The sequence below is a fragment of the Mycteria americana genome, chromosome 13, assembly GCF_035582795.1.
Source record: "Mycteria americana isolate JAX WOST 10 ecotype Jacksonville Zoo and Gardens chromosome 13, USCA_MyAme_1.0, whole genome shotgun sequence".
NCBI lineage: Eukaryota > Metazoa > Chordata > Aves > Ciconiiformes > Ciconiidae > Mycteria > Mycteria americana.
Window position 1 is genome coordinate 4,223,696 of NC_134377.1, and position 16,850 is coordinate 4,240,545.

At 37.7% G+C, this 16,850-nt stretch overlaps 1 protein-coding gene across 1 annotated transcript in view; it reads left to right on the forward strand.

The window, feature by feature from the left end:
• The window catches only part of MED13L (mediator complex subunit 13L), a 209,478-nt gene that overhangs the window by 138,776 nt on the left and 53,852 nt on the right, over positions 1-16,850 (forward strand). Inside the window, exons 5-7 of the mRNA XM_075516647.1 lie at positions 13,773-13,918; positions 15,351-15,545; positions 15,930-16,121. Coding sequence (XP_075372762.1) covers positions 13,773-13,918; positions 15,351-15,545; positions 15,930-16,121 — 533 coding nt within the window. The remainder of the gene's footprint in view (positions 1-13,772; positions 13,919-15,350; positions 15,546-15,929; positions 16,122-16,850) is intronic.

Genomic DNA, 16,850 nt, shown 5'->3' on the forward strand with positions numbered 1-16,850 from the left:
GAGTTTAGCTGCAAGTCCTAGGAATATTAAAGCTCTCCATCAAGACTCATATATCTTCATGTTCTGTAATTTAAATTCTGCATCATTATCATAGGTTTATAATCATGTAAAGGTATCAGAAGATTGTTTTGGGTGAGAAATGGACAGAGGGGAATCAAGTCTTCCAGCACTTGCAAATCCCATTTCCAGTTGTCATTTTTAAATTGATCTGAGTTGGTCAGAAGTTACCTAGCTTACATGTTCTAAGAGCATGGCTGCTGCCTCACTGGAGAGCTCCTGATGCTGAAGTATACCTGCCAGAAAAACTAAAAATTGGCTCATACTGGAAAATGGGTACATGGGTTTAATACCTGATGATTTTGGATTTTTTAAGGTTGTGTGAACATAAAACTCATGATACGATGTTTTTACTTCTACTTTTCCCTTGAGGTTCCCATGGTAAGCAGCTGTTTGAAAGCCCAAATCAAAACTGCATCAATAGTTTTTAGATTTTGAGAATAATATTCTTCCTCTTTTTTCTGTGTTGAAGAAACTAAGTAACCACATTTCCCCCTGTTGATGTATTTGCTTTGTGAATGAAACTGGTAAGTGTAATTTCATCTTCAGTGAACTTAATGACATCAAAGTATGGGCTTATATCCCTTCTTCCCCTTCAGTTTGCCATATTTTTTCAAGAATATCCTTTCTGAATGGCCTTAATCTAATATAATGCTACTTTGGATAATAGCATGCAGCTTTCCTGGGGGTGAAGGGAAGAAGGGTGCATTAACCTACATTAGCAGACAGCAAAAATAAGCGTGTGTTCAGAGGTCTTCCTAAGAAAAGGAGCGGCATTTGATAGGCTGTGTTTTTATTTTTATAATTTAGACGTCAAATGTACGCTATATTATTTGTGGTCTGGTATCTTAACTGTGGTGACAGAGCCTGTGTGCATGTCTGGAGAGCATCTCTGTGAGCGAACTGTTGAGATACAGCAAATTAATTGTAGCGTCTATTAACTTGTGAATTACTATGGATTGATATTACCATGCCAGTGCTTCTTAAATTAGTCAAAAAGAATGAAAAAGAAGACTGCATGCTTTTTAGAAGATTAGGTTCTATTATTATAAGAAACATTTGTCTTTTCTTTTATGAGATCTCAGTTTTCTTTACTTTTGAGCCCCATTTTTAGGATTTATGTACAACAATCTTATAATCTTTGAAGATTTTGGACAAAATAATTTTAAAGCTGCACAGAACCCCTCCCTGTATTTAAACACGTGAAGCAAGTGGGACTATTTAAGTGGCAGTGTCTTACTATCTGCTTCACTTTCTTTCCTCATGCTATTAGCAATCTGAGAATCATCTTATGTTCACGTATTATTTCCCCTTATACTTTATCCCTTCTGGTTAGGGTTGTTGTAGAGCGGTTGACAGCTGCTTTTATTCTCATATTTTTTAATTTTTTAGGTCTCCAGCCTTGTTTGAACAGTACTGTGGTAGTTGTTTCAACTAGGTGTTCCCACACCGAGAAAATGTTTTGTCGGTTGCTGAAAAACTCAGAGCTTTGTTATTTGTGCAGAGGGCCACGTGTCTTATATAAACAAATAATGTGGTATTTCAGACTTTGCATACATAATTCTACAGTAGCCCTATAAAAATACATACAGTAATGCTTATCTGCTTCACAGCATTCTTTCAAGTTACAGGGGTATTGAGAGTAATAATTTGTAACAAATTGCTATTGAGATCAAAGCCATTTTAAGGCAAAACAGATTATCAGACATCTTAAATGTTTAACTTCCAGATGTAATTTTTTGTGATATATAATTATATAAATATGATATTTGCATGATATATATAAATAATTGTGACATAACCATCAAGACAGAATTTAGGTAATTTTTAATATTTTGCTATAAAAGAAATTCTGTATTATCCCATGTTAATAGTCTTCAAAAATGTGCAGTTTTGAATCTAGTAGAATACAGAGCAAAGATGTAGTGACAAACTTATTTGTGGCTTTGAGTGAACCTGTGCTACAAGGACATATAAAAGAAAAGAATTGTCTCACACCATTACTAAGGGACTGATAATGACTTGTGGCTTTACTCCTAGAGTAGTATTAATTTATGAAAATGAAGCTCCTAATGTAAATGTGGTTTGATACTCTTACCTACCTGTGTGTTAAATATTCTTTTTGTTTCTAAGCTGAACATGATTACACCCCTAACTTGACTTAACATACAACTAGGGTGTAATATTGAAAACTACCCTAACTTAATTTGAGAAAAGTCGTCTTATTTTCATCATCCCGACTCTACAGGCTGACTTGTTCAATACGTGGTAGTGCCTGTCGTGTATCAGATGTCAAACCTCTCAACGTTTCCCTTGCCCTTTCCCCCTTTCTCCAGACGGGTAGGAGGACTCTGCTTTCGTGGTTAAGATGGCCGGCAGTGTCGATGCCGCGGCTGACTGGCAGAGTAGCTGCCTGGTGTGGGACATTTCAGTAGCCTACCGATTGCCAGCATGCAACAGCTGCTCATTCTAGAGCAGCATGACACAAATATTAATGGAAAGGATGATATTTTTACCCACTTTATGACTGCTGAAAGCATCTTTGGGGGGGGTAAGGGGAAGCCTCCTTTTTCCAAAGCTTCAGCTATATGTGGGTCTGTGACCCACAGATGAATCATTCTGCAACAGTGCCAGTCAATGATTCTAATACAGCTCACTTTGTGAGACGAAGTAATTGATAGCTGTATTATCTGTGATAAAATTACCAAGGAAAGCCTAAATTTAAGGAGACCCAGGGTTTAAACTTTGCAGTACTGAGCTGTTAAGAAAAGGTCAGTTTATGCCTTAGGCTGAAAAAATGGAATAGTTGGTTGGCGAACCTCCATCAGTGCTAGTCAGGCTTGTTCTTGAGTTTTAGGTTATTAATATTCAAAAGGATTTTTTTCAGTCCTGATCTCTAGAGCACAACTGCTCATGACAGTTCTGAGGTGATTTTAGGCCTGTATGGTATTAATAAAATGCTAAGACTAACAGCACAAAAAGAGGGCTTTTTTGGAGATACCACATGTAACTTAAGGTGTAACTTATTAATGTGCCATGAATAAGTTATGTGTCACTTTGAATATATGTGCATATCTGGCTGCATTCCTGTTTTAAAGAGTATTAGATCTTCTATGGAAATGAATTTTCCAAAGGAGTCCATTTCAAACACTGTGTGAAAACGCAGTGATTCAGACAAGGGGAGAACGATGTCAGAAGGGTGATAACAGCAGTGATTTTGAAAGTTTTATATCCAATTCTTCCTGATGTTGGTATTTTGAGTATGCTAGAGCAAGAAAGATTGCATCCATTCTGACAATTTTCTAGTTAATTATAATTCATTTTGTACTTATTACCAGCTGGTGCTTTTCTTTTTAGAATAACTGGTAGTACTGGTACAGATATGAGCAAGTTGCTGGGTTTTGTTGAGGACATATGTATGAAGAAGCTCAGAATTTCCAGTGAAAAATGTGTGTTTATTTCAGCATAAACCTGAGTGTACCTTTAAACAACCTTCCTGTTTCTTTTTTTTTTGGTATGCTTTTATATTTTATTGTAAAGCCTATGTCCTGTATTACAATAGAAATAGGGTCACACAACTTCTGTGTTTCCTAAATAGGGCAGGATCCAGTGTCTTATCACAATGAATTTATATTCATAATGAATATGACTACCTTGCAGAATCATTTTTCGGTACTGACGTTTTAAATAATTCAAAATAGTTGTAGTTCTAAATCAGCACTATTCTGAAGTGTAACACAAATGTAAAAAAAAAAATGCATTCAATAATGATTAGTGCCTCGAGCTATACGTTGTGGTATAGTGCTGACTACATCACTTACCTGCTGCTAAGGGAAGATATGTTGGTTGTGATTTCATAGCAGAAATTTTATTTTGTAGATAAATTTTATCTGGTATTGATTAGATTTAGTAAAAACTGGATTTTATTAAAAAATCAAAATTTAGCACATAAAATTTTTAAGTGATCTGAATTTCTGTTAGAGGGACACTGTTTCTCTGTTTATCTAATCTTGTCTGTAGCTAGTATATTTTCTAACCTGAAGTGCCTTAAATGTTCCTAAGTTTAAGTATTAGTAGGAAGATGCACATAACCTTCACCTGTTTAGTAGTACCCTTTGGATTCCTTAGTTTGATCTGCAGGTGGCATCCTGTTACAGAGATAATCACGTCCCATTTGCAGAGCAGGAGTCATGTAAAGTTGTCCTGAATGGGTTGTGCTTCTAGTCATGAAGCATTAACTAAAAAAACCTGCATTGCGTACTCTAATTTTAACTGGTTAATTTTTTTATATTTGCAGCTGTATTGAGCAACCTTTTTGTGCCATCTGTCATTGTCCCATATTTCTGCATATATGGTATGAGGATAAATGTTATCCTTGAGCCAGGGGCTTTCGGCCTTCCTTCTTACTCCATGTTGCCTTTGGTATTAACTGATATGAAGAGCAGGATTTGTCCCTGGCTGTAGAGAAAAAAAATGCAGAGCAGTGGTCATGGCAGCCTGCTGCCTAATTTAATTGTTCGGGGATGTTGTGTTATTTTGGATTATTTCTCCAGTAATCATCAACAGTCTAGGAATTACTTCAGTTCATCTTAAAAATAATGAGAAGCAAATTTTAGATCAGAACAGCATATTTTGACAAGACACATTATATACACATTTGCAGTGAGTAATAAATCAATAAATCTCCACGTTCATCACACAACACTTATTTAATATAGAAAAATAAGGGGTTTATTGTGAATATTTATGGGAGATTTTCACCTATTATGGTGTAGTATTTCATTGAGGATCACAGGAATAAAACTGCTACTTCAGCTGTACATGGAAGAAAATCTCTCAATGCCACTACGCTGGAGGAGCTGCTTATACATTTTAAATAATCCGTTAATAAAAACCAAACTAAGTATTAAACACTGCTTTAACGTATTGTAAAAATATGTTTATTTCTATATAGGTATAGGTTTCAGGGAAAGAATGAGATGGCTATTACTGTAGAACATGTTCCTCCCTGCAGAAGTCGTGTGGCAAAAGCTCAATGATCTTCTTTCGTAAAGTGAAAACTTCTCTCCTCCTAAGCTTGAGCCCTGTCACAGTATAATTTACTTACAGCGTGGAAGCCCTGTTATGTTGTTCTGTATGTAGTCCAGTCCATCTTTATTAAGGTCATTAAAAAAACCAAACACGGAACTGTCTTAATCTAAGACATCGTAAACAGCCAGCGCAGAAAATGCAGAGCAGTTTGTACTGTGTTCCTGTTAAAGGTTATGTACGTTGTACGTGACCTTTCCTCCAGCAAAGACTTGAAGTAGGTCTTGTACGTAGAGAGACTACAATATAATTACTCCTCAAAATGGTAGCTAATGGGATGTGCAGCAGTTTCCCCTTGACTTCTTGGAGGTGTTCATACTGCTGTTAGCCCTGTCACGCTGCAGATTGATGTATCCATTTGAAGTATAAGCTCCAGTATCCCTCCAGGCTAGCAGGTCATCTTGTGCATACATTTATACAGAGAAAAGAATAGAAGGTTGTTAGAGATGGGATCAGGGAGCGAATCTCGATAGTGAGGCATATATTAGCCTTGGCAAGAAGAGGTTTTGTTGGTGACAACTGAGGAGGTGTTGAGAGAAGAAGTCTGTAATACAGAAAGTGTTTAGATAATGTTACCTAAATGCTTGCTGCATTGTGAAACTGTTATCTTAGTACTTTACTCCACCACTGGAAAAACAGTAAAGGTAATTAATATTTATACCAAGTTTCTGTGCGTGCATCTCATACATTTAAAAAAAAAAAATCCAACCGAATATGTGAGACAACATATTGACTTATGAAATACAATCATTAAAAGACCTGGGTAGTTCTGGGAACTGATGTCCTCTTCCCCCTCTTGGGGCAGGGGTGGAGGGAGAGAGAAAAAGAAACAACCAAAGAAAGAGGAAAGGAGTAATAATTGCCAAAGCAATATGATTTAATCTGCAACTTGGTCTCCTGTATTCTTATTCTCTGCCTTACAAAAATTTGTGACTTTGGGCAGAAACAGCTACAGAAACGTGGATTGTTTTCCCTGGGTAACCAGGTTTCTCCCAGTATCAGTTTCTCTTGTTCATGAGACAACAACGTGTGTCACATGAAGAAAAGACATTTCAAGTCCTGTGATGTGAAATGGCTGCAACACGTGGTTTCAGCTGGGTCTTCATTAGCCTTCAAACTAGCTCCTCCTGAAGGGACTGCTGCAGTTCAGTGCCACAGCCCTCTCTCCAGCTCTAACACACAGCATATGTTGGATGCAGCTGGGCAGCAAGTCTTCTGTTACCAGTGGTTAATATATGGAGTTATAGAGCGCAAAATAGGCTCTAGGTCGCTGTTTCACATATTTAAGTATGGACCTGCATCTGAAGCCGTAGCACAGAGAAACCACCTATGGTTCACGCCCAATACAGAAATGTGGTCAGCTTCGTGCTGCCTGCCATTTGTTGGAAGGCTGTTGTATCCATAAAACTCTGGAATTGTCTCATGTCTGGAAATGCTTTCTTTTTTGGTTTAGTTGTGGTTTCTGCAAAAACTGTTACTAATTATGCCATGTTTCTTGGATGTATATTGCGAACTACTGAAGTTGTACTTCTGAATAACTAACTTTGTCTTATTTCAGCTTGAGCAACATTCAAAGTCCATCTGGTAGGCAAAGAGTATGTTATGAGTTACTTGCAAGCATGAGAAATGCCACATAAATGTTTTGCCTCTCAGACTGTATCTACGCTACTTATTAGACCAGACAGGTCATGATCTCAAGAACTGGCGTGCTATCATCCAGACTGCTTTACTGTTGCATGCTCCCTACTTGGCTTTGAGCAGTGGCAGCTAGCACTCTTCCAAGGCAATGCCCAGGAGAGGTTTTGGGGATAGCACAGCCAAGGACCATTTCCAGTAAATCAGTGTGGACAACGCCTCCCTTTTGGCCTCAGGTTGTGCCAGGGGAGGTTTAGACTGGATATTAGGAAAAATTTCTTCACCGAAAGGGTTGTCAAGCACTGGAACAGGCTGCCCAGGGAAGTGGTTGAGTCCCCATCCCTGGAGGTATTTAAAAGCCGCGTAGATGTGGTGCTTAGGGACATGCTTTAGTGGTGGACTTGGCAGTGCTGGGTTAACGGTTGGACTTGATGGTCTTAAAGGTCTTTTCCAACTTAAACGATTCTGTAATTCTATGATTTTACCATATGAACATGGTAAAATGTTTGTTGGTACCATGTGAATATGGTAAATGAACATTACTATTTTACTGTATTTCCCCTAAGGGCCAGAAAATGTGTCCTGGCCTTTTTTATTTGCTGCTATTGATGAAATCTCAGTTCCAGGGCCTCTTCCACTCTCTTGGTGTATGTGAAGAAGCTTTCCCTGCTAACACAGCTGCCTGGCAGGTCCCTGTAGTTCCTAAATTGGACCATCATATGTCCTAGAGAAATGTATTGGAGATCTGGGCACTCTGAGAGTGCATCATTTCTCTCATTTAAGGAGAATGCATAGGCCACTACGCATTGGAACAGATGGTCTTACTTCTCTAAAATCAAAGCAGAAGGCCGTTCTTCTCTCTTCCCATTACATTCAGTCTGTGGTTGTTGTGGGAGCTTGTTCAAATTCAAACTTCACTGAGGATATTTATTTCCAGATTATTTAAAAAGAGGTAAGTTTCATACTGGGATATTAATTTACTCTCACCAGTTCCAAGAGTGTCATTGAGTGTAGGTGTGTCCAGGTGCTGCCATCTCCTGTCCTGTCACCACTGTGACCTGCTAATAACTATCCTGTTGCTTTAGACAAATATAGAGGAAATTATTTCATTATGCTCTCACTCACTCTTATGTTCCAAATCAGTGCAGAGCCTTTTCATGCCCTCTTTTTATGGTCCACATCAAGCAAGTGATTAGTCTCATTGGTATGACTGTCTGTTTTCCTAATGCACGTGGCTTACTGCTGCCTCTTGTCTGAGATCAGACTTGATAAAGCTATTTTGGGGTAACTGTGAGTTGAGGGCTTTCAGATCCCAACCCTAATTTTGAGGGGAATTAGAACAGCAATACAATTTACTGGTCATAAAATATAATTAATTGTACCCAGACAGTGGCTTTATGGACAATTGCTTATAAACTAAAGGAGAGAAACGAGATTGCCAGCAGCCTGGTGGCAGGGAAAGGGAGCTCAACTCGTCTGTAAAGAAATAAGTATTTAAAAAATTCTCATCCTGGAAATTGTTCTAAAATGAGGATGAATGTTTGCAAATCAGGATTCTCAAATTTTCACCAGGTTCTTCTAAGTAACCTTTAGTGTCAGTATTGTCATCTGTTTCCCATTGCACTTTCTGTGTGCATAAGTAGGCTGCAGTGTTTGGGACGAAACCTCGCTTAGAAACTGTACGCTGCACAGCAGCAAGTGCTTTTCAAAATATAAAAGCGCTTTTCACTGAGTGATTTCAAATCATTAAAATAATAATGATAAAATTCATATCATAAAACTGTTTTTGGAATACCCCTCTAATAAGGGGAAAAAAAAAATTGTGGTGGTGTGTTAAGTTTTTCTGTAGATTCTGCTTGGTGCCCCCCCCCAAGCCCATAGTAATTGTTATTGGCATTTTTTTGTTATTAATATTTTCCTGAAGTAATCGGTGTCCACATTTGTCATCCAAAATGAGGTATTTTGAAATCTGTTATGAGGTACAGTTTGACTTTGTGCACAGACGTACATTTAGTACGTACGTTTGAAACTCAGTTATGAATTGCAATACCTTGGCATTTTTTTCATTGAGATTATTTGTATGGAAATAATCTCTTTAAAGGTTGAATGCAGACTAGTGCAGTTTCCCTCGGATATTTATGTAAACCTACTAACAAATGGAAAAAATACATAAATCCATCAGATGTTGTCCTTTCTCTGCTAGTGTTGTGTAGTTTAAACATAGTCATGTTTTCATAATCCTCATCTGATTTTTATATATAAGTAAATTTAATGTAATATTATTTCCTTTAAGTCATTTATAGTAATTGAGGGATTGGCATTCATAAAGATTATGGTAAGTCCTAAAGAGTACATCGACAAGGTATTCAGCTGCATTTTTAGGCATCTCAGAGGTTATTTAAGGTACTGAAGATCCCAGAGGAAATATCTGAAAGACAGTTGGTGTCGGTCGCATGTGATTAGGTGCCAAACTAAAGGTTTGATTAATATAAATACTCTTTATTTGAAGATTTTTCTGTGTTATGGGGGAAAAAAATACCTGCAATACTTGGGAGAAGGACATAGATCTTTTCTTTTGTTACAAAAGATTATGTGACATTGCTATTTCTTTTTTTGGGCTTTTCCTTACCAATTTCCTTGCTCATAAAAGGTGGGGATCTGAACACAAAGAACAGATTCAAAATAAAATTAAGGGAAATGGCACAGAATATTTGTCACTGTGTAATTGGGGAGTGGTTTGTTTGTTTGTTTTGGTTTTGTATTAATAGAAGTCTTTTATTTAAACAATTATTTTAATTTTAGCGCGTAAGTCTCTCAGTGAACATAGTGGGAATATTCTTGAAAGTATATGCTCAAGTGTTCTGCTGGCTCAAGACCACAGTGCTCAGCAGTTTTCAGCCCTCGGCCTTAATGCAGCTATAGTTGGAAATAACATATATTCTGTATATGTTCTATATATTCTTTTTGGGAAGATGACATCCTAACTGAGGCAGCCATCAGTCAGCTGCAAAGGAAAGAAAGGTTTCTGAAAAGGTGCCTGTAAAAAAGAGACAACAACTCCTGTGTAGTGTGACGAGAGTACCGTTACAGATTTGCACTCTTTTTAAATGTTTCTAATTTTTATAAAATAGGATGAAAAGAACAGGCCTTAAGTTTGTGTTGAAATTTTCTGCTGGAAAACTGCTGCAGCTGTTTTGCAGCATACAAACGGTGCCACCCTTGTCTCTGGTGGCACCGTTTGTATGCCTGAAAAAACCAAGGAAAGGAAGAAATTAAAAACCTCAAACCCTAAACGGTAGGTAGCTGAATTAATCCATCGGAAGTATATTTCGTACTAAGTTCATGGCTGCATGGCTAAGCGTTTTCACTTTATGCTACACCCTAAGACATAAGTGGTTTTAAATGCCCCCAGCTTTTTTTTTTAATGCATTATATGCTTCGGTCTGATTCAGGTTTCTGATTTGGAACTTCTTCTAGGAAATATATGGCACGTTATACACCCCTGATAAGGGTCAGGAATGTCTGGTGGCTTGCTCAGGATGGTCACCTTGCTTTCACATGTTCACCTAAAGAGACTTTGTCCCTCCTCCCTTTCCTCTGGGTAGCAGTATAGGCCCAAAACCATGATTCTGAAGCTAGTTTGTTCCTTGTGTAATTCATTAATATGTGCAAAGTAAATGTATAATGCAGCTATTCAAAATTGGTAGTATTTTTATTATTGTACTTGTTCTGAACAAGTATAAATTGACAGCTCAAGGTATTCCAACAGACTTTGTAGAGTAGGGGAAACAGTTTGGAAGCCATTTCACATGCCTCTCTGGTGGTTTCTGACATTTTGAATGTCAGGGAGATAAGAAAGAATACAGAAATGAGTAAGTTTAAAAACCTGAAGAGATGGTAGAGTGGATCCTCAAAAGCCTGTCAACTTCAGTTCTTGAACTACGTTGAAATAAATTTAAATAAAATAAAAATAATCAGTCTGAACGTGGTGCTGAACATTTTTAGAAACTCTGATCTTCATTTTGTGTTTAGCTTTTTTATGGTGCCTTTGTAGCACAAAGAGTAGTAGATCTGTTAAGAAAACTGGATGTTGATAAAACACTATTGGAAGACTCTGGTGAGGACCTGAATAACTTAGGTATTTAAGAGCTTTGGTTTGAAGTATGTGGGTCCTGATGTACACTCTAGAGCTATAGCTAAATGGTTATTGAAAGTAAAGCCTCAGTGCTCAGTCTGCTGCTGAAGGCTGACTGTTTTTAGCTTGCTAAGTTTTCTTCTACTTGAATTTTGTTCGGAGATCTGTCTCACATTTGTAGCGAGAGTGATTTCTGCAGCTTGGTATTTAAGGAATTGTGTGAAATGTACTAAAGACAGGAATGTCAGGAGGCTGGGATGTACATGCCTGAGTGGAATACATCACAGGGTGCGCTGACGCTATTTTCTTGAAATAAAATTCATATTTGTTACTAAAATAAACATTTTACTCAGAATCTGCCAGAAGCTTATTAGGAGTGTAGGAAGTCCCCAGGCCTTGATCTTTATTATTTTTGGTCTTGAAAGCTGAGCGTATAGCAATGACTGGCACCAGAGGGAGCATAAAATTTGTGTAACTGTTCCTTCTCCGGCAAAGCGCTGTCAGACCGCCCTCGGGAGGAAGGCCTGGAGAGGGGAGCGGGAAAGGAGGCTTGCTGCCGGACGTGCGCAGGCCGGCTGGAGGCTTACTTGCTCGGCAGGGAGTGCTTCGTACCATAAGGACTTGTTAGCTGTGGTCTGAAGACAAGGAATACTTGAGTGAATGAGATTTGTTGGTTCTCTTTCTAAAGCTGAGCATGATTTACTTTGGATCCAGTGCTAGAAATGATCCATCTTTCACTAATGAAGTATTTATTGCTGGTCACAAGTAGTGACATTCATTACTATGATTCTTTAATCTGTCGTATTTGCAGGAAAGTAAAACGGGCTAATACTGTATGTATATATCTTTTTCCTGTAATTAGTTGTATACACTTTTAATCCGAGGCTATTTAATTTTTTGAACTTAATGATTAATTTTGGTGTTAGCTGATTCTCAGTTGAAAAAGTTAGTGGCGTGCATTCCCTTCCCTGCAAAAACAAATGAAGCTTTTGTCTTCTAAACTCTGATTTTTTGTCTATTTCTTATTCTGACAGTGTTTATGGGTAGTTGCGAATGTTGCATAAGATTGCACGTGATTTGTTCATGCCAGAGCACTTTGCAAGAGACTTGAAAGAGTCCCTGTGTGGTCCCAGAAGGCTATTTTTTTCTTCAGTTCAATAGAAGACAAGCAAGACTTTCACAGTCAAACACTGTAGGAAGCTTGCAGAATCAGGAGGATTTCTGTGTAATATCCTAAAGACAGGAGTTGAAAATGACTACTTTACAAATAGCTTTGCTCTCTGCTTTAGAAAGGCTGACCGGCTGCACGCTGAACCCTTTGCAGAGATTATATCCGCTTGATCTTAGACCAGATTTCTCATCTTTTTTTTATTTATTAAGACCTTTTTGATACTAAGGGCTATCATCCTATGTAAGGAAACTAATGGGTTTTGATTAAATAATTGGGCTTTGCTTTTACTTTTGTATTTCCTCTGTGTGCAGAAATCCGTTGTTCACTTTTTTTTACATGAATTGATTTTTTTTCTTCTTGGGGCAAGACAGCTGGATAGAAATACCTGGAATTTATGACCCATTTTGTCCCATGTCCTGTTCCCTCCCTCCCTGCCCCCCCATGTAAATTAATGATCAGTTTACTTCTGCAACACTGATGATAGTGAAATTTCTTTCCCTTGTGAAAATGGAAATCTAATGAAACCTTTTATTTCATGGAATTAAATGATTGCTACGAAGTACTTCTGAATACAAGGTGATAGCACCAAGGAGGTTTAGTTGTTATCTGTCATTTAAGTAACCTTTTCTCTCCAGGTTTTTCTTAGCTGACCATTTTCTTTGGGGTTTTTGTGGTAGTATTTGAGGCTTACAGAGAGTAACTAGTACAGCATGAAAAGTTGTTCCACATGATATGTAGAATCATTCAGAGATTTAGTGAGATTAAAACAGCTTCCTATTCTAGACCATCAGTGCCTTTGTTTAAAAGTAGCTGACAGTAGTAGAACAGTTGGTTGACTTAAATACTGAAGTGGAATTGCTATGGTTGCCTGTGTTATTTCTTTTTGGGGAAGGTAGTTAAGAGCTGTCTTTAAAATACTGGTTACATTATGGCTGGCCCAGTGCCAAAGCCAACAGCTATAAACTATGTGTAGCTATTGTATTGGACAGAAAAATTACTGCATAATTACCACTTCAGCTCTGTAAATTTTTAGTTGATTAAAATGATGATAAAAAGCATGAGATGTGTTCTGTTTTCATTTTCTTGTGGCTTTGTGGCAAAGAATATTTAAGCAAATAGTCAGCTATGATGGGAGGTCATTTTATGGGTAGAATAAAGCGGGAATATTTTAAATAGCATTCATTTCAAATTACGTTTAATTGTCAGTGGCAAATCCATGGTTCCTCATAGACCATTGTCAACTTTTTATAATATTTATGTGCTTTTATTTTCTTTAATGGAGGTTCTCCTGAGGTGTTAGACAAACATCTGTCCTATTCCTTTTTTATTCCTTTTCAGCTAGAACCCATTGCAGAGTGAATTTTGAAGAATTCCTTTATCTTTCTGAAGACCTTATTTTTACTACTTGAATCCTGTTTAAGATCCCATTTGTTTGTATTGATCTTATTAATTGAAACAAGTAGGAGAACAAATCCTTGAGACGGGTGCCAACATTGTCAGATAGCTGTCTAGTGACAGGTCATTCTGTCATATGTGGTTATCAATCAATGAACCTGTACTCAGTAGCCACAAGTGACAGAACAGAAGAGTATAGATTTGGCCTCTAAGGCTATGGAATCACTACCTCCTCTGAGTTCATTAACATGCTGATAAATCTGTTTCTCGTTTGTCTCACCCCTCCTCCAGTGAACATTTGTCGTGTGCCTTCACATTCTTTCTTCATGGGGAAAGCAATGTGTGCACAAGTGTGGAGATTGCTCAACACCAGCCAATCTACCTGATCAACGAAGAGCATATCCATATGGCCCAGTCTTCACCGTCACCGTTCCAAGGTAAGTGAGCTGGATTTGGAACTTTGTGTGCTTAACCTCACTTCTGTGTGGCAGGGACTTTGCTCCTGGTGATGTTATCTTCAGAGGTGAATAAGATTAAGTAACACTTCAGATGGGTTAAATTTCTATTCAGGAAGTTGTGGACGTAAGGGAAAATGTTGTTAGAACTTCAACGCTGTAGCCAGCCATAAATGGTATGGGAATTTTCCAGACATTGTTTTTAAAGGTGCATGCATATAGTAAATAAAATGAAGAAATTCATCAAGAATAAAACAAGCAAACATCATCTTGTTTAAAAAGACTTAAAAGTGAGTGCACTGATTTGATTTTCTTACATGGTGTCTAGGTCAGTGGCCTCCAATCTGTAACTTCAGTGCTGCGTAAATACAAATACTGAGCTTATCTAATTCAGGATTACTTTTCGTTCATAGATTGTCAACTGTTTTGTTTGGTTGGTTGGTTTTTTTGTTTGTTTGTTTTGGGGGTTTTTTTGTTTTCTTTTAAAAAAAGGGTGTGTGTGTGAAAATATATCAGAAACAATGAAAAACTTGAAGTATGCGTGACTATTTATTTGCCAGTGTAAGAAATTAGCATTTTACAGAATTAAGTTAATGGCTTATTAAATTCATGATGCAATAGTGGTGCAATGCTCTACACCAAAAAAATTTAAGAATATTTGAGTCATTGAGTTATACTGTCTTTACAGTCTGAAATTATAATTTCAGCAATTAAAGCAAGAAATCTTTATAAAATTAAACATACAGTAAAGGAACACAGAGACTTATAAAATGAGCATTTATAGAGATGTTAATTTATAGAAGCTTTATCGAAAAACATTTTGTTTCTAAACGTAAAGTTTTGACAGAGGCTCAGACACTTAAATCATAGAAGGTTTTATTTCAGTGAGCTAAATTCACTACTCTCTCAAATCAAATACGACTAAAAGCAAAATTGAGTCTGAATGGAAATACCTGTTGTTGAGCAACTAGTTTTCCTTGTTTGTCATGACTGTAGTCGTCTTCATATATTGTCATCTCTATGCTTTTTAATGCTGAGAAGTCTCTAGTACCATGTGTTCCTGGTAAAAACCCTATTGTTGAATATCTATCCTCTGTTACTTCCACGTATCGTCGTCCCTTTGCCATAGCGAGTGCTGTTTCAGTACACTTAGATTAGTTCATTGGGGAAATTATTAAACTAAACTGCAAAAAGGTCCATTTTTAGCTCAGTGAGGATGGCTGTACAGGAAGCTAGTGCAGCAGAACGTAGCTTTAAATTCACACCCGTACCTGATTTTGCAGTAGCTTTCCCCTGAAGACAGATGCTTAAATCAGCATGCGAATGGAACAGTGACTCAAGCTAGAGGGGCAGAGACTGGCTGATACGTGGTTGAAACATATGGACTGTAGGACTGTTGTTTCTTACTTTGCAGTTTTGGTGAGTCCTTATGGTTTAAATGGTACACTCACGGGCCAGTCATATAAGATGTCAGACCCAGCAACTCGTAAATTGATGGAGGAATGGCAGTATTTTTACCCTATGGTGCTGAAGAAAAAAGAAGGCATGAAAGAGGAAGAAGAGTTGGGATATGACAACGATTTCCCTGTGGCAGTTGAAGTCATTGTTGGTAAGTTTCAGTATTCTGCCTGAAGGATTATTTTCCTCCACATGATTTAAAAAGAAAAAAATCTAATTAATCAGAAACAGCCATTATAATTTTCCGATCTTCTCTTGTAGCTCTCTTGACACCGGAACATCTGACTAGTTATCTTGCCTCAAGCTTCTGTACTCCCTGTATCCCACATGCTATTATTCACAGTATCAAGCTACATGTTTAAGCTCTGTGCTGGTTATAGAGGGTTAGATGTATACTAGTACGTGAAATGCCTTAGCTCTTTATATTTTGGATAATAAGTTTTGTCTAATTGATATTGAAAACAAGTTGAAGTAGCTAGGGCTGCTCAATATTTTCAGGTATATTTAAGACTTCTGTTTTTCCATTTCTTTGTAGGTGGTGTAAGGATGGTATATCCTTCAGCCTTTGTTCTCATCTCCCAGAGTGACATCCCCATGTCACAGAACGCTGCCAATACTGGAGGCCATATAAATGTGGGACAGCAGGGGCTTGGAAGCGTGAAAGATCCTGCTAGTACCTGTGGGATGCCACTCACTCCACCCACTTCTCCAGAACAGGCCGTTATGGGTAAGCAATAAACTTAGGAGGCTGGAGTCAGTCTTTCATTTTTGCATAGGTCATGATAAGTGAGGATAAGTATGTGAAGAGTAGCAGATTAAAGACAGGCAATAGACTGAAAGTTAGGAGAGCACTGTTTCTGTAGGTCTGTGATAAATGAGAGCCAATGCTTTAAACACTCCTGAAGAAGACACGTCTTTAAACAAAACTTTGTGAATTCAGTTAAGCTTCATTTTCTGTAACTGCATTATCTTTGTGCAGTAGTGCAAGTACCTGAGAGACTAGATTCTGACAGTATTTGACAGATTTTGCCAGTGTTTATGAAGTGTTGGTTTCCTTGTGCTGGGATGGGAGGAGGGTGTTGATTCATTGTGGTACAAGAGTACAGTGAACATACAAGAGTATGTAGTTCTGTTTGTAAAGAGCTAGAAATACAGCACTTAACTAAGTATTCATGTTGATATAATAAAAATTTGCAAGTGCTAGCTACTCTTCTTGCCCAGCACAGTTGAGTTTTAATTAAGGGCCATTTAAAAGAAATGCATAAGTCTCTGGAACTGGTAGGAAGGAGCTGGGCTTCCCAAATGAGGTCTGACATAGGCTTGCATCATAGGCAGATGGAAAATGGAGTGTGCATAATATTTGCAAGTGAGTTATGTGTTTTGTCTGGATAGAGTATGCCCCTTTCAAGTATTTGGATCCATAGTAGTTCTAATCTCAGAAGCCATCCTAACGCTT